The sequence below is a fragment of the Topomyia yanbarensis genome, chromosome 1 (assembly GCF_030247195.1).
Source record: "Topomyia yanbarensis strain Yona2022 chromosome 1, ASM3024719v1, whole genome shotgun sequence".
In the NCBI taxonomy this organism is placed as follows: Eukaryota; Metazoa; Arthropoda; class Insecta; order Diptera; family Culicidae; genus Topomyia; species Topomyia yanbarensis.
Genome location: NC_080670.1, coordinates 3,158,531 through 3,182,351, shown reverse-complemented (window position 1 = coordinate 3,182,351; position 23,821 = coordinate 3,158,531). Strand labels below are relative to the sequence as shown.

General features: G+C 35.2%; 1 protein-coding gene across 1 annotated transcript in view; it reads right to left on the bottom strand.

The window, feature by feature from the left end:
• LOC131676613 (uncharacterized) overlaps nt 1–22,579 on the bottom strand; it is a 105,590-nt gene extending 83,011 nt beyond the window's left edge. The window contains exons 1-2 of the mRNA XM_058955781.1: nt 21,833–22,579; nt 2,420–2,440 (exon numbers count right to left, since the gene is read on the bottom strand). Of these exons, the coding sequence (XP_058811764.1) occupies nt 2,420–2,440; nt 21,833–21,893 (82 nt within the window). The 5' untranslated portion in view covers nt 21,894–22,579. The remainder of the gene's footprint in view (nt 1–2,419; nt 2,441–21,832) is intronic.
• Between the last annotated feature and the right edge of the window lie 1,242 nt (nt 22,580–23,821).

The following is a 23,821-nucleotide window of genomic DNA, read 5'->3' as shown; positions in this document are numbered from 1 at the left end:
ATTGCGACACATTAACAGTAATGACGCGATATTTATCGTGCACTATTTGATCGTAAATTGTCAATTGTGTTATTCCCCACCTAGTTGAATGAACTAATGGAAATACCAGCATCTTCAAGTAATATTACATGTATCACTTAGCGATTTAATTATCAATAATTAATACTAGTATAATTGTAAATATCCATTTAATGCGGCACCGTGGAAAAATGCCTTTCATATTTTAGTGAATATGATTATAGCTCTTTGCATTGATGTCTGAGGAAAAGTCTTAAAATGTTGGTTGCAATACGCCGACATGCAAACACCCACGCGAAAAACGAACACACAGTTGCATACCATTAACATACAAACGCTCGAGCTTTCCGCGACAATATAAATCCGCTCACAAACGTGATCATTCACACTGCCTACGGCCACAATTTCGCAATTATTATATCGTCACGGTGATTTAGTTGCAGTGTTATCATTTGCGGTATCAAGCGTCAACATACCAACGCCCGATCTAGCGATCATGCTTGTATCGGAGCTCCCACTCTAAAATACGGAACTTATACACAAGAGAACCAGTCTCAGGACAACCTTTGTTGAAGATTTCAGTGAGATGGGGGAGCTCACTTTCTTCTTTCATCTGATCTGTAAACTCAAAATAAAACATCAGAATGACGGCCGACGCGAACATTCAAAAGCCTACGCGAATATGCAAACTACTACACTATAAACAAATTCAAATAAACGAAATTATACAACGCTAGCATACGCGTCAACAGGATCAAACGCGTTAACATAGAAACGCTTATGGCCTTCACGATAGTACAAATTTGGTGACGCATGCAAACATGCGATCGCGATCACCCGCGCACACCTACGCCAGCATTCTCGCAACACACCAGTGATGAAGTCAATATGTTAGCTCTAACATATAAACGCTCGTACCCACGCGATATTGGAATTTTCACGTCCCCACATCAGAGCCATTCATAAAACATCCCAAACAGAATCACGACCCTCTGCAATTGATCTTAAGCAGGGTTTTAGTGGGTCTCGTCTGCAATTGTCGTGAGTGATCCTGAAAGGAAACACTTCCGAGAATTCAGCTCTACAGCTCCAGTTGGACCACTGTGGGATCATAACCAGAGTGTGCAGGAGTTGAAGCATAAAGTGGCCAAATGGATGTGAGTCAGTTTTGCATGGAGCTAAACTGCGTTTAGTTCCGCACTTTACCACATAGAGGCTCGCATCACTAATTTTTAAACGTACACACATTATTACACATTATACATTGATAGTATGTAGACTAAACGAGGCATACGTTCTTTTAAGGCATGTATCTATAGTAATCTGTTTGAGTACTGAATTGTCATTCGAATCATCCTCTGAGAAGTACTCATAATAATAGTTGAGCAACTATTCTTGAGAGTGGCGCATAAGCCACCGAGTGTACTAAAAACTCATATGGATTTAAAATATGACCGAAAACATAGGGTGGTTGGATCTTATTCATTATCAATAATTATTAATTTAATTGGCTCTTCTGTTCTTGATTTATCCGTCCGAAGATTCTCATATACAGTGAAAACCCTATTTTTTTAGTTTCCCATTTTGTTTTTCCCCGATTTTGTCAGCATAACATGAAAATCCGTTTGATGTGGTTTGGTATACGAACCAAGTCAGATTCGAGTAAATCCTTTCTTGAACATATTTTGCCATTGCAAAATATGCAAAAATAAAAATATCTATTTCTTAAGATTTTTCGCTTAAAACGCCCTTAAAAATTTTCATGCTAAAAACCAGAATGAGTTACGAGACTTCGTCTAAAAAACATAGAGGAAAATTTTAACAGGTTCGGTTTATAAAAAGGAAAGAATCAAATATATCCCTATTTTGTCAATGCTCCCATGGTGTCCGCTAAAAATACACGATTGTGCTGAAAAACGCGTCTTCGCTGTATTTTGTTCGCCATAACCGGAACAGGCACATTACCCACGCCAAGTTGATTGTTTTGTATGATTCCCACATATTGGTTTCTGATGAAGGTTCACTCTATCGTCATTCCTGGGCTTCGCTATATCGCTTCCCTGTTCCACTTAGCAGACGCTGCAAACAATCGGCTCCTAGCTAGATTTTCAATACCGGTTGCGTTTTCACACGGATCCGCACAGATCCTATATCATAAATGATGGCAAACAAATTATTCGTCATTATTTTGCTATTGAGTACTTTCATGCAAATACGAATGCCGAACTTCTAGAGTCATAACTTTGTTGCCATAACAATTGCAAACGCAATGGCAATTTCAATCGAATAATACAAAATCTTCCGTTGTGTTGAATAGATTCAATCAGGTTGAAGGTCGGCGCTTAACCGCTTAAGAAAAAAAAAATGGATTGTCTCCTATCAGTAAGACTAAAATACTTACAGCTGCATCCTTTGCAGGTACCTGAAACGACAGTGAAATAAGAAAAAGAAAACACGAATTAGTATTCCTCCGATTCTCGTAAACAAGCGATTCAAAACAAAATTCTAATTTCTCCGTGAGCATCAGGAAACTCAAAAGCCAAAACGCAAATATTATTCCTCCATCGCGACGATTAATTTCGTCGGAAAAGCCAACAAAAACTTCATTAGCTCTGTTGTACGGAGACGCCGACGGTGACGGTGTTGGTTGAGCTTTTGATGGCAGTAATAGCGCTAACAGGATAGCGAGCTCAATTAAATTAAAACGGAAAATCTGACTTTGGTCTGCTGAAGCTATAAGTTGTGCTGGGCGTAGTCGGGGTGTCGAGAGTCCTAGAAGTTTTCGACCAGCGGCAAATAAATCGAGTGTAATTTTTTCCCTGCTGCTTATCAAAAGCAACCAATTTAAAGTGGAACGTAGGAAAAAAAAATACGTCTGTAATCCGCCTAGCAGTGTGATCTTTCTTCTATGCTTCTATTCGTTAGGTTGATACATCTTAAATTTTCCGTTTCCACGGTGTCTCATCAGTATTATGGCAGACCGACTTGGTCACCAGATATACGCTAAATTAAAAATGATACTATATTCGATTGGCCTCAAAGTTTGTTAGTTATTTTCGACAAAGTGATGCCTAAGAGAAACGAAAGATATAAAAACCGAGACACTGATAGGTATTCTAGGGCGAATTCTATTCTATTCTATTCTATTCTATTCTATTATAACCCTTACACAGCCAGTATTGAAAAGCATCCTGGAAAGCACTGCAGTTAGTCTGTAGTGTTTTTCTTGTTAATATTAATATTTGAAGCATATTTTCATATGTCGCAAATATTAAAACGGCCAGGCCTACTGTGCAGAGTTGGGTTTGAAGATGTTTCAAAATAAGACGGCAACTAAACTATTCATTTAATGGATAATTTAATTAACGAATTGTTTTGAATCTTAAATGAGGAAGAAACGAGGACAACCGTACCGACCGTTTCAGTTTAAAGGGAATATAATAAATCGTTGGGAGTGACTTGGCTAAGAAGATTAATGTCACTCCTTTGGTCCTTTGGGATGGGACAGAGGTATTTACACCTTGCCCTGGCTAATAAGCCTAGGTTAAAGCACCTTTACTCGCTCTGGATAGGTATTCTAGGGTGAATTAGTTATAAACTTAAAACGAAAAGCTAGAACCAGGAAATCACATATGTGCATAATCGAAATAAAATGTGAAGAATATTTTGCGTTGTGCTTGCTATGAGTCAGGCGTTCCTCCCGAGTCTAACAGCACGGTCGGTAAGCAACATAACTCATCGACTACTTGTATTCGGAAGGAGGAATATGAGGTTTGGGTTTTACTAATCAGTAGTAACTCAACACTACTATGAACCAAGAGAAAATGATTTTTTAAGATTACCCCTCGGCCAAAAACAACACAGACTTTTTGAAAATTATAGAAAATTCCAAAGCCTTTCTCGCATAAGAAAGGTTAGAAAGACACGAAAGGAAAAAACATAGAGTGAATGTAATTTTTTTTTCATTTCCTACTGAGCCAAGCTCCGTTTAATGGGCGAGCCCGGCAAAGCTCGCAGCCAAACAACCAACACAGCACGTTGGATACAGTATTTTGCCCGTCCTGACCTAGGCAAAGGCGGGTTTCCAGCTCGTCTGCTTTCTTCGTTTGAGAACCGCTCGCTTCTGCTCGATGTTGGCCTTACCGACCATAAATTAAATATTGGCAGTTTGTGTATGTGTGTGTGATGGTTGCGGGATAATATGGTGTAAAAGTTCTCTTTTTTCTTTTTTTTTAATTTCACGCAGACTACTTGGAAAGTATAGCCATTAGAAAGTTACTATCTGAAGTACTTTTCCCATTTTCGAAAGCGGGTTTCTTCGTTTTTTTGTTTGTTTCGGTGACTCTCCGTTCTGATTTTCTTCCAAAAAATCTCGATAGTTGCTTTGCTGGAGTTCAACGGAACAGGAAAAAATCGTGCTCCTTCTGGAACTGCACTCGTACTGATAATTTTGACAATTATTTTTTCGTTAGTATGGAAGGCCATGAATCAGAAAAAGCGTACATTGAGTCCAAACAAAAAGGACGGATCCGTGGCAACAATTCTCAATGAAGAATCCCCTTTGTGAGCAGCTGAAAAAAGAATCATTCTCAAGTAGCACAGAAAAAAGCCTACGTGTGCAATAATAATTAAACACAGCCCGTGAAAAGCGACGAGTCTTTGTGCGTTAACACTTCTATTTCCATAAAAAGGGGCTTATGTGTACTTCTAGGAAAGCAAGTGTAGTTACATAGAAAGGCGCAATAGCACCTATACACAAACGAACTGCAAAAATTCGGTTGAATCGGCATATTTTTTTCGCCGCCTGCTTTTCATACGCCAACGACCGACCGAAAAAACTTGAAAAATCGGTGGTTGGGGGTCGGTGCTTTTCGTCATGGCATGCTATGGTGTGTCGCAAGGCTTGAGTGAAGAAGTAGTATCAAAAATCACGAGTAGTAACGACATTTCAGTCTTCAACCGGGTAGTGGTGGCAGTGTTCCGAACCGATATCCTCCGTCGAGTGCAAAATCCGTGAACAAGTTGATTATGCAAATCAATCATCCGGGATGGTTTTAATGAGCGAGAGTTAGTCGTTTCTGTGCTGGATTGCAGGGTGATGAGGGAAGATGTCTTTACGGGAGCTTTTTTTTTGCTTCTCATTTAATCTGAAGGACTCTTTGGCTCTGGTGAAGAAACTGTCATGAAAAAAGTGAAAAACAGGTAATCCTCTTTCCCGCTCTTCTGCATAAACTGTTCGTGGTAAATCTTGCAGACCCGTTAAAGTCATCAAATAATTAACGTAGATCTTTGAGGAATCTACCGAAATGTCAAATTTTCAATTGAACAGAGAATGAACAATAAAATTCAAATATAAAGAACCTTTATTCTTATTTCTACTGCGAGTATCGGTTGGATTATGATGTGTTCCTGTTACTAACACGAAACACAGTGACAGTGAACTTTAAGTGTTGCAAACTTTGTTCCTCCGTTCGTGAAGCGAATATTCGTGTAGAGGAAAAATGAGTATTTTTCCGTGTAAGTAACTTGTATCTAATTTAAGCACATAAGGTATGGGATACCACAAATCTTCTTGCGCATTTTTCATATGAAGTGGATGGTATTTTTTGTATTTTAAAAAGAACTACTGGCATCAATTGATCACAAACTTTCAACTTGTCTCTCTTTGTTTTTTTATAGTTTTAAAACGAAAATTATTTTTTTCCGTGAAACCTCTTTTATAGGTCAAGAATTTGCTACTTCGTCTCCTCAGTATCTAGTAGAATTAACTTCCCCGTTAAAGATAGTAGGGGCAGCAATAGCTTTTTAGATGCACAATGATTCGATTTCCCAATGATTTTACCAACAGTTGACTACGCTTGCGGGGCTTAACCCGCAATCGGTTATTTGCTTGTCAATACAAGTCGTGTTTCGTTTTTTTTTGGATAAAGCGTCAATATGGTGGACAAGTCGGTCCCGCTAGATACTGACGAAAACAAAGTTATGATTTTTGGCTTACGAAAATACAAACTTGCCTAGATAAACTACAAATGACTTTTATAGGGCGAAAAAACGACAAGGCGAAATGTTCAATCAAGAGAATTTTTCTATTTCTGGTTTTTCGAGAAACATATTTTTCAGTTTCAATTGTTCGGAATGATTCTAATCGACTATTTGTTGCAATCTGATTTTCATCAATACACTGCGTAGTCTGAGCATAAGGAGTTGCATGAACCTGGCTTTCCGTTTGTCGATATGAACATTGTAATTAAATTTATGTTAGAGAAATTTAACGATTTTGTTATCGCAAGAATATAATTCGTAAGGTTCAAACCAAACATCGTGTTGAAACTTTGGATCGGCCGCTGAACTCGAAAGTTTTGAGGTAAATCAAGGGCTCTCAGATCGGAATATCGCCAAACAGTACGACACCAACGGTACCATTGTTCGGAGGATACGCTTGTGAACAGGTTAAAATACATTTTGTTTTTTTTTCACGCAAGGCGGTACAAATAATTGAATCTAGTAACCAGAACACGCGCACAAAAATTGCACGACCGGTATTTGACAAAGCATAGAAAATACTTTCTCATGGGCAACGAAATCTATGTACAAAAATCTGTTCCCGAAGATAAGTTTTATCTGGCCACAGCATGGAGTTTTGTTTTGGCCCATAAATTCTCACGTAAACTGATGATCTGGCAAGGAATTTGCAGATGCGGACTCAAAACCAATATTTTTGTCACCAACAAAACTATGGTCTCGAGACTTCAAAGCCACGGCATTTCAACCACTTTGGGAATTTACGCCTTCCGTTTCTACAGTCTTTGCAGCCACTTCTTTGCGTTCGTTAGTGCTGCGATACTATTAAAACTAAAAATTCTCGAAAATGATACGACTGACGTTTGAGACTAGCGTCACACAATCGGACCCGCTGTCTCAGAGCAATTATCGGACCAGAGTTAGAGAATACCGAAAAGACGACTCAGGATGCTACACGGAGGGTTTGATGATGGAAAAATTACCGCTAATTTTAACCAGTCCAATATGTGGCAGTTGATGCTGAGAACTGTATATTAAGCTCACGTGTTCATACGCTCACCGTCGGAGAAATTTTGCATTTTTTTATAAAAAAACAATATTTGAACAAAATTATTTTTGCCTTTGAGATTTAGTGAACTTGGAATTGAGTTCCCCAAAAAAAAAGTAAAATACGGGGCAGCGTAGCGTATCGAGTTTAGAGTCATTCCAGTTGGTCGTAACATTGAATGTAACTTTTGCCATCGGGTCGTTTAACCGAATTAAGATAGTTTCGAAGGCAATACGGGTAAGTAAATATAGTTATCAAACTAAAAATACTGAATGTGAAGTTGTCCCATCTGCTCCTTACCTAATAATCCAAGTTAAAGCAACAAAGGTAACTTACCCAGGGAAGATTCCTGCGTGTAAATTGCATACTCAGTCATTTACAACACGGAAAATCTTATGCAGAAAGCTCAAGGAAAATTTGTTTACTAACTGCGGATCATATCGTAATGAATACTCATTAAACAACAATTGCGCCTAGTATCTCCAAAACAACAACCAGCACCATATTTGTTATGCGAACTCCGATGGAACGATATACCTGTATGTGTGACCTGTAAGCAACGCAACATAGGTAATGCTTTACCGTCAATTAATGGGATATTAACACGCAGCAGTAAACCACGTCAACAACACCCGATGGACAGGCATTCATCTTATTGTAATTTTCTATTTAGGCTGTTTTTTTAAGCAGTTTGTCAAAAGATAAACATTCTTCAAACACCATAGGTACCCAAAATTACTCCGCAATCTGTTACTGACGTCCAAAACCGACGCACCTAATGTCCAACAAATCCCTCTGAAATGGGAAAAGTTTCCAGTCATCAAGGGATTAGGTAACACTGGGAAATGTTTTCTTCGGTCGAAATTCAACCAAAGTTCGTCCTCGTTGAACAGCCGGTGGGCGGAAAGGGCGAGAATGGGTTCTGATTTTTACACACACATACACGCACATACCAAAATGACCGAATAGAAATTGGGTAAATTTTTACAGGCACTGGTTGACTTTCGAGCTTCACAGTAGACTGGAATTTTGCCCGTTCATGTGAAGACTACTGATCAACAAAAGACAGAAAACTCTTTCCTTTCCCCAATATGAATGCGAAGCGGCTGTGGTTACGGTATCTTCATTTCATGGAAGAACGAATCTTAGTATATGTGTGCATATATCAAGGCGTATCCAGATTTATGACAACATTTTTCAATCTTTTTGATACGTTGTCTTCGCTTCAAGCTCCTACACCTTGCCGACTTTGGAAGGTAGCAGCAAATAGGCGTTTAATGGTTTTCCATCTCGGTTTGGCGATTGAACCGTTTAGGCTTCCGGCGGCTTATTTGAACGCCCTTTCGAAATGGTGTGCCTTTTTTATGCGAAGGTGTTGAAAGATGTTGGTTCCTTCGTGTTCTAATTGGTAAGTAGGTAATGTAGATGGGTCTAGGGGATAATCTAGTTCTTAGAAACGGCATTTGTTTTGATATTAGATAACGAAGCTGAATCTGAAAAAGGACTCAACATCTCACTCTTTTGATTTCTATTTACCTATCAGTGTCGTTCTAATCGAACGCTAGAGCTGTCAAAAGCATTCAAATCGACGATAATCACTTCGACTTCCTTCTGGAAGAAGAGCCATTGACTGATCTCAGGTTCGATTGAAAGTACTTTGAAAAATAAATGGTGAACTAAACATTGGGATTTGGCGTATTCAAAATTAATAAAAAATCAAAAAAAATAAATTAAGGCTACCCGGTTTAATTTGATAGCAATTGTTATACTGTGTTCGATAATTAAACCGTTCTTGGAAATGGAAAAAGCAGACCCCCGTTCGATTACCATTGCTGAACAACAGCAACATACCGTACCCACAGTCAACCGAATCGATTTACCATTTATTTGCAAAGCTTTGTTACAAAGCTGCCAAGCTTTTGGCGTGTACTGTTCAAAGGGACGAGACCATTGTAGAACATTGTACTGGATTGGATTGGGAGGACAATTCGCTTGTTTGCTAACTGCTACACAGTCCTTGATAGAGTGGCTGTCGTTGCACATCAAACGGTTGGGAAACTGTCGATGGTGATTTTTTTTCTATTTTTTCTTAGCGATGTCAAATTTATTTACTTTCAAGAAGAAAATAGTTCCATGTTTTCAGAAGCTCAGGGTAGATTTTTAGTAAAAAATACCCTGAAATGCACCCCGTTACCTTCAACGTACTCGATTCGGGTTTCAAGCTGACAGGCAAAACATAGCTTGAGTTATAATTTCCACCTGAACAATTTTGATAGATTTGTGCAGACGTCGTCGCATTCAGAGTAGGCTATGGTATGGCTTCCTGCGTGACAGATTGAAATCCTTTCATTCAGCGGAGCTTAAATTCTTAGCAGGTTTGTGTGTGTGTGGGTACTGTCGAATTCGATTCAATCCGAAAAAAAATCGAAACAAAATACGGTCGGCAGTTTTGCCTAAAATGTTTTCAAATAGCTGGAGGAAAGATGGCAATTTTTGTATGCCTGAGATTAATGGTTTTAAGGGTACATAAATGATTGCTGCGCATTATTTGTGTAATATTGTGAAATTCTCCCCAAGGCTGATTGGATACCGTCCATCAAACATGCAATGCAAACATCTTCAAGCAATATTACATTTATTGGTGTTAATAAACTTAGTGCATCAATGATGAACAATTAATGCTAGTTTATTCGTAAATTTAAAGTGTCAACTTGGAAAACAGACATTCATATTGTATTGAACATAATTGTAGACTTTCAAATGGCCCTCTAACAGAAGGTTATTTTAAGATGTTGGTTGCAATACGTATTGCTAGTAGTGCATCGAGGGGGCCGGTAAGGCTTATTGAGCCTTTTTATATTGCATGCTTTTTCCTACTCTCACCTGCCACCTAGTGTACAAGTCATAGGTTCAGGTTGTTTCTTCTTAAGTTCTATCTTTCTCGGCGACACTTAAAAGAATACGGAAATATGCAAACGAAATGCAATCCCCAAGCGACAAAAAGAACCCGCCCAATAACATACAAACGCTCGCAACTTCCGCGATAATAGAAACCCATTCGCAATCGCAACCATTCACACATACCTACATTCACGATCTCGCAATCATGTAAACTTCCTGACGATTGAGTCAACGTGGTATCACTTACGAACGCGGTCTCATGTGCCAACATACAAACGCCCGTTCTCACGCGATCATAAAACATACGTTCGTTAAATTTAAATCAGTTTAGTTTGTTTTGTGTTAGAAGTTTTTGTACATTGTGCTGTAAAGCTGTTTTATTGGAACCGATGCACCGTGATCCGTTTTCGGCAGACGTTATAGGATGTCTATGAGCGTGACGTATCTGCCGATTGAACTTTATCGTGCCTGAAAACACATTAGTTTGAATGAAACAAGGCAAAAAAATCTAGAGAAAAGTAAATTGTAGATGTCTTTGAAAAAGTTGTAGAATATTATGTTTTGAATAACTTTGTCGAAGATACCTCAGGCATGAGACATAATTTTCGAGGCGAATTGTTTTTTTTTGTAAATATGACCTAAGAGCAGTTTTTCGACTTTTCGATATTAAAATCTTGATTGTTTGTTAATTTGATTAATTTAATTTATTTTATTCAATTAAATAAATTTAATTCGCCTTAAAATCCTGATGTATTAATTTAATGTGTTAGAAATGGGAATGTTCGAAATTTAACTTTGCGGAAGACTTCGACTATCTAGAAAGTAAAATTATATTGTGAATATTTTCCAAGGACACCTAGGCTCTACAACACTAACTAAGGCTTCAAATAGGTGTTGTTTCATTGTTATGGATTTGTGAATCTAACCTTATTGGTTAAACTAAAACCCCGTACCAAAAAATCTAATATTGTTTAAATGGTTAAGGTCTTCAGTAAAGTTAGGATTCCAAGAACCTACATTCTAGCATACGTGACATGAAAACGCTCACGCGATCATACACTTCACCATGGAACCGGTCGTGCCCTTCGCGATCATACAAATTTGGTGACGCATGCGATCATCTGCGACCACCTATGCTCACGATCTCGCATATACAGAAACCCCTCGGAGATCAAGTCAATATGTTAGCACTTAATTAGCACTAAATATATAAACACCGTCTCAAATGCCATTATACCAACTCCTGTTCCCACGTGAACATTCATTGGTCACGTCCGGGAGCCTCTTTTTTGACCCAAGCAGCCTATGTCCATGCCTCCAATCTTGGTCTCAACCAAAAAAAAGAAACTCATTTGCATTAGAAGTCTAAGGGCACCAATGCCGAATGCTCTAGTGATATGGAGGAACCCAGTCTCTTCTAGCTCTAAACAGTAAACTTAGATTCGTGGTTCGTGCGAACATTCAACACGAATACGAAGCGGTTTATATACGCGACACAGCCATTAACAGGTTAACATACAAACGTTCGAGTCCTACACGATAATACTGCCCTAACGCTCGAGGCCCACTAACCATCGCGTGTTCATCCCATTCAAGAATCACCACTCGAATCAATCCGATTTGCACACACTCGTTCGTGTGTGCCAAGTTCACCTTTCCTATAGCTAGGAAATGAGAATGATTTCAATACCTTTCTGTAATTAAAGTAAAGAGCGTCAATTGCTCTCTTGACTCCCTAGAAATGGGTGGCATGTTTTTTTTGCGCAGCAAGCACTCCGCGATCGTGTTGTACGGTTTTACGAAACGCACGGTCATCGTGGTAAAAAGTTTACGGTAGACCACTTTCAAGACGAAAACGTGTCCGTGAGCACAGTTTACCGGATCCTGGTATCCTTGAGTGTGGAGCTGAATGCCGATAGAAGAAGAAGGAAGCGTTGAAAAGGCTGTTCGACAACAAGGACGGAACCAGCTTGCCCCAGTGCCTTCCCATTGAAGTTTTTTTCGGCTCCTTCAGTGCCATAGTGTACAAAAATAATTGGCGAGCCAAAGATACGAAGCAGTTGACCACCATGATCCGAAATTGTATCCGGAAGATGGACGTCAGTGCATATTCATTGACGCTTTTTTGAAGGATAAACATTATGTTTTTAATAAAATAAAATTCCTGATTTTTTTTAATTTTTTATTGAAAACCCGTCAGGCATCCGAAAAATGTGTACGGGTTTATACCAAAAATACCGAAATTAGTTTTCCTTACCGTCCCTATGTACCAGCCCACACGTTGCTCGTTCAATTCCCAAGCAACGAATAATAGATGTCGAACACGCGGGATTTCTATATGTAACCTCCCATATTCCATTGAGTTTCTTAGTCGCTCTCAAAAGATTGTCCGAAAATCAGTTTTTTTTTCGTTATTTACAGAAATCATGCATATTTGAAATATGAATACAAATGGTGTAATTCTGTTCAGTACATTGATATTTAGTCGCAATTAAAAAACTCACCGACTATTTCTTCTTAAATTTTGAAAAGGGGCCCTAGTATTGAAAGGTAAGTCGTAGTCACGACACAAAATCTCAGCTTTCTGATGGTTTATAATGTTCCTAGAAAAATATGGTTTCAATGTGAAATCCAATATGGCTGCAATATCAGACAGTGCTGCTCCTAAATTGAAACAGGATTCTTGGATTTTGGTGTTATTGGTTTGATTGATTGTTGGGTCCCCGGCTTCATGGATTCTTGGATTCCTACAGCATTAGACTTGTGGACTCGTATACTCCTGTTTTTTAGGAATTCTGACACTCTTGAATTGTTAGACTATTGAATTCTTCCATTCCTTAGATTCATTAGATCACAGTTTCCTGGATTTGTATTCCTGGCTGCTCACTAAATGTGTATTTTTTTTTATTAGTAGGCTATGATTTGGCGAGCTGTTCGTTAACTGTTTGCTCAGAAACACAAATAGTGTTTTCGTTTTTTGGCGCTAACTTAGTTTTGCCACTAAATTAGTGTTGGATTCTGATGAGACGAAGTTGAAACGCAAACTCAATAACGAATTTAGACGATTCCCTGTTAAATTTCCCACTCAAACTCACCCTTCATCGCAACTATTCTGATCACTCTCGAAATTCTTCACCACTCAATCCCCGCATCTTCCTTCCACACCCAAACCAGCACAATAGAGTAGATAATAATAGAGATATACCGCAGACAGCCGGATCTCACAGTGGGTACCGTCATCATTCTAATGGAGTGGTGATTTAGCCTGATGGGTTTCGGGGAAGGAACTTCCGTCCGCCTACCCGACACCCGTTTGTTTAGGGTTGGCGATAAGATTTGAACCTTTTTCGGCTGGCTGGCTGAGCGCATTGAGGAGCAGCCAGGCAGATTGTACAAATTTGGATTCGGTGCTTAAAACCCGCTCCGATGAAATGAGATACAATTTTCCAACCATTCAATTGGAAAATAGAACAATGGGTTGATGATGTAGTGCCATTATCAGCTCACGCAACAAAGCTTTATTTTATGTGAGCGCTTTCTTCCCGCTCGGCTGTGCATTCCTGCTCGATTATGTGGGGGATTGTCTGTTGGGGGCGTTCTCAGAAATACCTCCCTCCTCACCCTATGACCCTATAACAGATGCCCGGAACCATCAGTCATTATTATTCATTTCGTTTTACTTTCGCTTCAAGTAAGAGCTCAACGCTTCATTCACGCTTAGCTGCGTTTTCGTTCGGCACGCCATTCACAGGGACATACTTTCGTACCATTCAGCATTGGAGCAGGATTCGTTTCGTTTCCAACTTGTACCAACCGATTTCACATCCGAGTCATCGTCTTTCAGACCTTTATTGAACTTGTCAGGGTACTTTCATTCGTTATACAGCATTTGGTTCTGATTGGGATGATGTAGAAAAATCCATTCTTGATCAGTTAGTTAATTAGACGGATTCGAAAAAAATGCCTTTTCTCAGTGATTATTACAAGGTTAGTGTTAGGACGAGTTGCTAATACTTGCCTGCAGTGGCTGGATTACTTCATTAAGATCTTTATACTGAAAAAACCGATTGATAATTGCTGGATGTCAATTCGATTTTGTCTGAAAATCTAGTTAATATATCGTTAGTGTATAATGCAAATAACAGCGGTTAAAGATTGCCACCTTGTGGCACACTACTCACTTGATTTCTTATTAAGTAACTTATTTCTTAATAAGTTGTGTTGTGACTGGTATTCATTCGATCGAAAAGTGATTTGAAAATTTCACTAGTAGAACCACTAGTAGAATCATGCTGATATTCTCGCAGTTTCTAATTCAATGCAAACTACTATCTCAAAAACATCCCATAGTTAACGCTTCCGGTACGACACCGAAAGTTCCCCCTCTAAAAACTTTCCTCAATTTACAGAACTTTTCCCTATTCCATAGCAGAAACTCTCCTGGAATTCGGTATGCAAAAACGTTTCTCGTAGTAAAGAAATTGCTTATTTAATCAGCGGAAGAACTAAAACTAGTTTCATGTTTCTGCAACAAACAACTACTCCTCTGTATCTTGTGCTGCCGGAAAACCGTAATGCAACCAGTCGAACTCGAGCAGGAGATAAATTTAACTGCAAAGGAAACTTGTCATGAGCCGAGTGCAGTGCAGTCGAGTGAATAGATACTAGCTGGAGTACGATGAAAAAAAAAAACTTCTATTTTACTGAGCTGGTAAAATTTCACATCCGACGAAGCATTTTGAAATCGAACTAAGTTAATTACCTTGATAGTACGTGCAAACTAGTCAAAAACAGAACTCGCTCATTGTCGCTAAAATTAGTTCCGTCAAGAGAAACGTGCGTGCTATTTTTATGCCTTTCATAAAGGTAAATCGCTTGAATCGTCTCCTGCTGGCGAATCACGTAATTCGATCGGATATCATCTGCTGCCTTCCCCACATAATCCGGGCAATCGTATCACTTTCTGCTCCGATTTATTCCGTCGTGTGATTTAACGAGCTGATTACGAGTTCATTATAACACTGTACGTACTACACGTTGCTCGAGGGTATCCACCATGCCAACCAGCAACCGACGACGTGAAACCCGGACGACCCGCACACCTTGATCACAGTCATCTGGTTGTCTACTTCCTGCTATCCTGTTTGCCCTTCGCAGGGAAATGCTCCAGCAATTTGGTGAGGGAGAAAGGATGCTACACGAAAGTTCATCATTAGCAGCACCTGGTCTCCATGATGCTTTCCCGTCACAGTTCGGGGTACTTGAACGAGATGAGCCACCGCACCACCCAGGTGAAAGGCGTGTGTGTGTGAAGCAGCTTACATTACCGCAGCAAGCGTTGAATGAGAGGGGTGATTGGGTGATTTTTTATATATGAGTGGGTGATTTTTTATATATGAGTCTAGTTTATGGGAAATATCTAATTTTAATCAAGTAAGACGGACTGGCGATTACTATGTTTCTGTTAATTGTATGTCAGAAATTTGAGGAATGAGAAAATAAAGATTTATTAAGTGAAACGAAAAATCTGATAATTAGTCGAAAGGCCAGAAAAAAACTAAAAATGTGCTAAAAATATCATTGATCCCGGGAAACCCCGAAACAATAAATCGAAGAATCTATGGATACTTCAACCAAAGCAAAAATTAAGAGTATCATAGTCCGAGAACCCATAAAACACAGAAAAATCTAAGAATTCAATGCTAGTTACTGACGAGATGAACTCGAAATACTAAATCTTTAACTTTAACATAAATCTAACTCAACAAAAATATTAATTAATTAATTATTAATTTCTGAAAATCAACCATCAAAAATAAAAAGAATTTAATCATCCAAGATACCAGCATAGGATAAATACAGAAATCTTTATTTGCAAAAATCCAATCATCGTGAATCTAAGAAACTAAAAATCGAAGCGTCCAAAAACCCAATTAATGTTTCACGATCTAAAAACCCAGCAATCTTTGGATTGTAAACTCGAAAATCATTAAGAAAACAAAATGCTGTAATCAAAGGACTTAAAAATTGCAAGTGAAATCTACAAATGAAAACTCTAAGATTTCCGAACTTAATCAGCGAACTTAATTGTTTTAATCTTCTGAAAAGAAAAAAACAAATTGTGCAAATGCATTGTTTAAAAGCAATGGACTCATAAGCTGAGACATTTACGCAATTTTTCATAAGCAGAAAATCATTAAATCGTTTGAAGTAAAGATTTCTCAAAATGTGTAAAGTGCACGTTTGACTGACAAATATTAACGACACGGAGTGGCATTTCCACTCTCCGTATCCGAACACCGCCATCACGAAAACACAAAAACTATGAATCCAAGGTTTCACACATCCTCTAGAGAGCGTTAACCCACATAGCGAAAAATTGTTAAGATCACAAGTATTCTAAAATTCAAGCTTCTAAGTGACTGCCAATCCCAAAGCAAAAAAACATGACAACATAAAAACATGAAAATACAAAAACATAAAAACATAAAAACATAAAAACATAAAAACATAAAAACATAAAAACATAAAAACATAAAAACATAAAAACATAAAAACATAAAAACATAAAAACATAAAAACATAAAAACATTAAAACATAAAAACATAAAAACAAAAACATAAAAACATAAAAACATAAAAACATAAAAACATAAAAACATAAAAACATAAAAACATAAAAACATAAAATCATAAAAACATAAAAACATAAAAACATAAAAACATAAAAACATAAAAACATAAAAACATAAAAACATAAAAACATAAAAACATAAAAACATAAAAACATAAAAACATAAAAACATAAAAACATAAAAACATAAAAACATAAAAACATAAAAACATAAAAACATAAAAACATAAAAACATAAAAACATAAAAACATAAAAACATAAAAACATAAAAACATAAAAACATAAAAACATAAAAACATAAAAACATAAAAACATAAAAACATAAAAACATAAAAACATAAAAACATAAAAACATAAAAACATAAAAACATAAAAACATAAAAACATAAAAACATAAAAACATAAAAACATAAAAACATAAAAACATAAAAACATAAAAACATAAAAACATAAAAACATAAAAACATAAAAACATAAAAACATAAAAACATAAAAACATAAAAACATAAAAACATAAAAACATAAAAACATAAAAACATAAAAACATAAAAACATAAAAACATAAAAACATAAAAACATAAAAACATAAAAACATAAAAACATAAAAACATAAAAACATAAAAACATAAAAACATAAAAACATAAAAACATAAAAACATAAAAACATAAAAACATAAAAACATAAAAACATAAAAACATAAAAACATAAAAACATAAAAACATAAAAACATAAAAACATAAAAACATAAAAACATAAAAACATAAAAACATAAAAACATAAAAACATAAAAACATAAAAACATAAAAACATAAAAACATAAAAACATAAAAACATAAAAACATAAAAACATAAAAACATAAAAACATAAAAACATAAAAACATAAAAACATAAAAACATAAAAACATAAAAACATAAAAACATAAAAACATAAAAACATAAAAACATAAAAACATAAAAACATAAAAACATAAAAACATAAAAACATAAAAACATAAAAACATAAAAACATAAAAACATAAAAACATAAAAACATAAAAACATAAAAACATAAAAACATAAAAACATAAAAACATAAAAACATAAAAACATAAAAACATAAAAACATAAAAACATAAAAACATAAAAACATAAAAACATAAAAACATAAAAACATAAAAACATAAAAACATAAAAACATAAAAACATAAAAACATAAAAACATAAAAACATAAAAACATAAAAACATAAAAACATAAAAACATAAAAACATAAAAACATAAAAACATAAAAACATAAAAACATAAAAACATAAAAACATAAAAACATAAAAACATAAAAACATAAAAACATAAAAACATAAAAACATAAAAACATAAAAACATAAAAACATAAAAACATAAAAACATAAAAACATAAAAACATAAAAACATAAAAACATAAAAACATAAAAACATAAAAACATAAAAACATAAAAACATAAAAACATAAAAACATAAAAACATAAAAACATAAAAACATAAAAACATAAAAACATAAAAACATAAAAACATAAAAACATAAAAACATAAAAACATAAAAACATAAAAACATAAAAACATAAAAACATAAAAACATAAAAACATAAAAACATAAAAACATAAAAACATAAAAACATAAAAACATAAAAACATAAAAACATAAAAACATAAAAACATAAAAACATAAAAACATAAAAACATAAAAACATAAAAACATAAAAACATAAAAACATAAAAACATAAAAACATAAAAACATAAAAACATAAAAACATAAAAACATAAAAACATAAAAACATAAAAACATAAAAACATAAAAACATAAAAACATAAAAACATAAAAACATAAAAACATAAAAACATAAAAACATAAAAACATAAAAACATAAAAACATAAAAACATAAAAACATAAAAACATAAAAACATAAAAACATAAAAACATAAAAACATAAAAACATAAAAACATAAAAACATAAAAACATAAAAACATAAAAACATAAAAACATAAAAACATAAAAACATAAAAACATAAAAACATAAAAACATAAAAACATAAAAACATAAAAACATAAAAACATAAAAACATAAAAACATAAAAACATAAAAACATAAAAACATAAAAACATAAAAACATAAAAACATAAAAACATAAAAACATAAAAACATAAAAACATAAAAACATAAAAACATAAAAACATAAAAACATAAAAACATAAAAACATAAAAACATAAAAACATAAAAACATAAAAACATAAAAACATAAAAACATAAAAACATAAAAACATAAAAACATAAAAACATAAAAACATAAAAACATAAAAACATAAAAACATAAAAACATAAAAACATAAAAACATAAAAACATAAAAACATAAAAACATAAAAACATAAAAACATAAAAACATAAAAACATAAAAACATAAAAACATAAAAACATAAAAACATAAAAACATAAAAACATAAAAACATAAAAACATAAAAACATAAAAACATAAAAACATAAAAACATAAAAACATAAAAACATAAAAACATAAAAACATAAAAACATAAAAACATAAAAACATAAAAACATAAAAACATAAAAACATAAAAACATAAAAACATAAAAACATAAAAACATAAAAACATAAAAACATAAAAACATAAAAACATAAAAACATAAAAACATAAAAACATAAAAACATAAAAACATAAAAACATAAAAACATAAAAACATAAAAACATAAAAACATAAAAACATAAAAACATAAAAACATAAAAACATAAAAACATAAAAACGTAAAAACGTAAAAACGTAAAAACGTAAAAACGTAAAAACGTAAAAACGTAAAAACGTAAAAACGTAAAAACGTAAAAACGTAAAAACGTAAAAACGTAAAAACGTAAAAACGTAAAAACGTAAAAACGTAAAAACGTAAAAACGTAAAAACATAAAAACGTAAAAACGTAAAAACGTAAAAACGTAAAAACGTAAAAACGTAAAAACGTAAAAACGTAAAAACGTAAAAACGTAAAAACGTAAAAACGTAAAAACGTAAAAACGTAAAAACGTAAAAACGTAAAAACGTAAAAACGTAAAAACGTAAAAACATAAAAACATAAAAACATAAAAACATAAAAGCATAAAAACATAAAAACATAAAAACATAAAAACATAAAAACATAAAAACATAAAAACATAAAAACATAAAAACATAAAAACATAAAAACATAAAAACATAAAAACATAAAACATAAAAACATAAAAACATAAAAACATAAAAACATAAAAACATAAAAACATAAAAACATAAAAACATAAAAACATAAAAACATAAAAACATAAAAACATAAAAACATAAAAACATAAAAACATAAAAACATAAAAACATAAAAACATAAAAGCATAAAAACATAAAAACATAAAAACATAAAAACATAAAAACATAAAAACATAAAAACATAAAAACATAAAAACATAAAAACATAAAAACATAAAAACATAAAAACATAAAAACATAAAAACATAAAAACATAAAAACATAAAAACATAAAAACATAAAAACATAAAAACATAAAAACATAAAAACATAAAAACATAAAAACATAAAAACATAAAAACATAAAAACATAAAAACATAAAAACATAAAAACATAAAAACATAAAAACATAAAAACATAAAAACATAAAAACATAAAAACATAAAAACATAAAAACATAAAAACTTAAAAACATGTTTTCATGTTTTCATGTTTTCATGTTTTCATGTTTTCATGTTTTCATGTTTTCATGTTTTCATGTTTTCATGTTTTCATGTTTTCATGTTTTCATGTTTTCATTTTTCTTTTTCTCTTTTCATTTCTCATTTTTCATCCTTGATTTTTATATTTTCATTTTCGTTTTATTTTTCATTTGAAATAGTGATTGTATCGTGCGGTTCGTGCGTGAATAGGATTCTGGATTCGTTTGTCTTCGAAAATGATGGTTAAGTAATTGGACATTTATTATGGTGCTATGTTAAATCTTTCGTCTACACCGACAAAAAGCAAACATCTGGTGTGACCAACATGGGATGCGATTTTGACGAAATTTCTCCAGTTGACACACAGTATTTAACCTATTCAGTCGAACTATAGGTCATAGCCCAACCAGCAATGATTGAATCCATAGAACCACGGATCGGTTGACACCAAAGCAGTATTTAGTGGTGTCGAAAATGGTTCTTAAACAAGAAAATATTATTTCAGCATGTTTGGTATCTTTGATAGTAGGTCAAAGCCAACATACCTTGTAACACACCCAACCTGGTTTCGCTAATGAAAATCCCGGCCGAAGGATTAGCCCAGGACACACCCATGAGCATCGTCCGAATTTCAATACGTGAATGAGAGTTTCGATTGGGATGAAAAGTAGATTGTGTTGTAGCTTTGGCTCACTGGACCGTTCTAAAACGCTCCGTTCGGAAAACATCAAAACTAATAACTGGAGTGTAACCTTGAGATATTTATTATTATTTTTGAAGTTCGTGGTGTGACCTAAATAATATTTTTTTTTGGAAATACCTTTTGCTTAATTAAACAGAAATGTTCATTAGGGCTATTCAATTTATAAAGGCTCTTTAAATGAATCACTATATTTCGTTGATTTCCGGCAATAAATCGCCCTTTTTCACCAACAAAAGCTAGTTCCTACGGCTTTTGCCTCAAAAATGTCGCTAAACTGCTAATGTTTCGTAACAAGAAACCTCCCACACTCCAACCGACCATCAGCCAGCAAAAATTTCGTTGGTCCACCGAAAAAAAACAAACTTTCTCTTATCACGATAATGCAAAAGTTGAGCTCACGCCTAGCAAGCAAGAAATATAGAGCTTACACCACCGTCGCTTGCCACCACAACCACAACCACCACCTCCAACCGGATAATTCAATTCTCCCGCCCATTTGACGTCCACCCATCGTATCGCACCCGCCACGCCCGGCCTTTCAATATTGTGTTCGATCGAAGCAACCACTGACGAGCGCGCGCGACAGAAGCACAGACGGAAAAGGGAAACGTTTTTCCAGCTTCGCAGCTGGATGCTTTCCAAGCCCACCACCTCATACCATCCGTAGGAGGCTGTGAAAAAAGGGTAACCGAGGCGTAAATGTATGTTTATACGACTAGACTCCGTAGACTGGCATGGATGAAGTGTCTCGTTTCATACCGAAGTTGATTCGATTTTGAACTTACCATGCTGCTGGGTATGCTGCGACGATGCTGCTGAAGCTGGCTTCGAACAGAGCGAGAACATGTCTGTCGAATGTTCGGGGGCTGTTTTTCACAAACTTTTCAAATCTGATTGATTTCTTTTGTGTGTCCCTCAATATCCCTTCAAAGCGGAGCGTTGATTTCTGTTGGATTGTTCCGAAGCTAACGGGTCATTGCAGCGATTGAACCAACGAAGCCTCCTTCGATAGAATAGAGCTGGAAGAGAATGGTTGCCAGCATTGCCGTTCCGGTTGACACTTTTTCACACTCACTTTTTGCTTGCGAACTTACATCACTTGGAAACTCTCACCACCGAGGCATATAACCATCTGATAAGCAACTCACACACCCTGCTGATTTGAATCACAAAAAAAAAATCCGGTCGAATAGCACGCAATTTTTCACTCGAGGAAAACAATAATAAAGCACCGTCACACAAGATTACACAAATGCCGCACCCTTTCCTAGAGATCGACTCGCAGGCCTACTTGGTGGAACAGTAAACAGTATTTATTTTGTCTAGTTTGTCCCAGGAGTAGTCAACTATGTACTGACTGGCTGACTGACTGACTGCTGCCTGACTGGAAGGGCGCTTTCCGCCTACCGAGTTTGGGGAGTTTTCGTCGCGGATTGATCTGTTCGAGCACACTTGTTCGCTGGCTGCCGGTCGAAACTCTACTGCGCGAAAGGAGACGAGTCGACGATCCGATCATCCGAACAACCGAGAGTAGGCCATGAATGGACCCTCCAGTGCGCTGATAGCACCGACAAGAGTCCTAGTTTTGAATGTGTTTTTTTTTCTCTTCTATTTTAGTTTTTCTTCCTTATCGCGCTGTTTGGTCCTGAATGGAGCAGATAAGAACTCGGTCGGGAGAGAGCGGGAGCGGGATTTGGTTTGGTGATGGTGGTGCTATTTTCCTTTTGCGGAGAGAATTCAATGAAAACAGAGCGAGGGAAAGTGAGAGATTCAACTGAGGGGATATTTTTAGGGTGCTCCTTACTTAGATGGTAGGGGTTTAGTTCGCAAAGAATATTTGTGCCAGGAACACAATCCGTTATTGGAACAAGTCTCAATAGACTAAGTTATTGTCGAATTCTGATGAGACGCAGTCAAAACATGACTAATATAGCTTCAAGTTTTATACCCTTCACGTGCAAAGGTGGTTTTACTTAATTTTTTAGTGTTACTAAAACGAATTCCCGGTACTGTATTTTTATTGTGAATTTTCGAGGAATTTTAAAGGCATGGCTAAATATCCAAATTCCCCGTCCAGTTTGACAACGCAACGCCCATGTTTAATTGGTAACAAATTGAAAATTCCCTTTATTCTCCGACAAGCAAATCCCGGAGAGCAAAAGTGGTTGTCTGTCCCATATCAGCTCCACAACACGCCTCGTTTCATCCACGTGTGCCTGTATGTGTGCGAGTGGTGAAAGAGCGAGGTCCGATTGATAAAAGTCGGTCATCAGCTGCCCTAAAAACAATGTTCATATACATAGCAGTCCTGCGGTGAGAGGATCGACGACCGACCGTTGCATAGCTTTAGGCGCGTTCGGTGAGCTCGTGATGTTTACAAGAGCTTGATGTTCTCTCTCGCGAGCTGTGCTGCAGCAAGAGCACACGCGATGCAAAATTTTTATCAATGAATGCTTCCAGGATCCAAGCAAGCGACCGAGCAATTGACTGACTGGGTTGGTCTGTTGTTAGGGGCACCAATCTTCGTGGAAATTGGGACATATCTCAGTGACCCTTTTCTGTCTTCCGATGTTGGTCGCTGGTACGGGGGTGGGAATGAGAGAAATCGTGTTGCATCATCAGTGGAAGATGGAATGGCGTATTCCTGTTGCCAAGCGACAGGGTCGATGATGATGTGCACTTTTAATTAAACTCTTGGTTCGATGATGCACTGGATTCAATAAGGATGAAATTTATCAGCCTTCATTAGGTGAAATGGGTTGTTATCAGCTTTC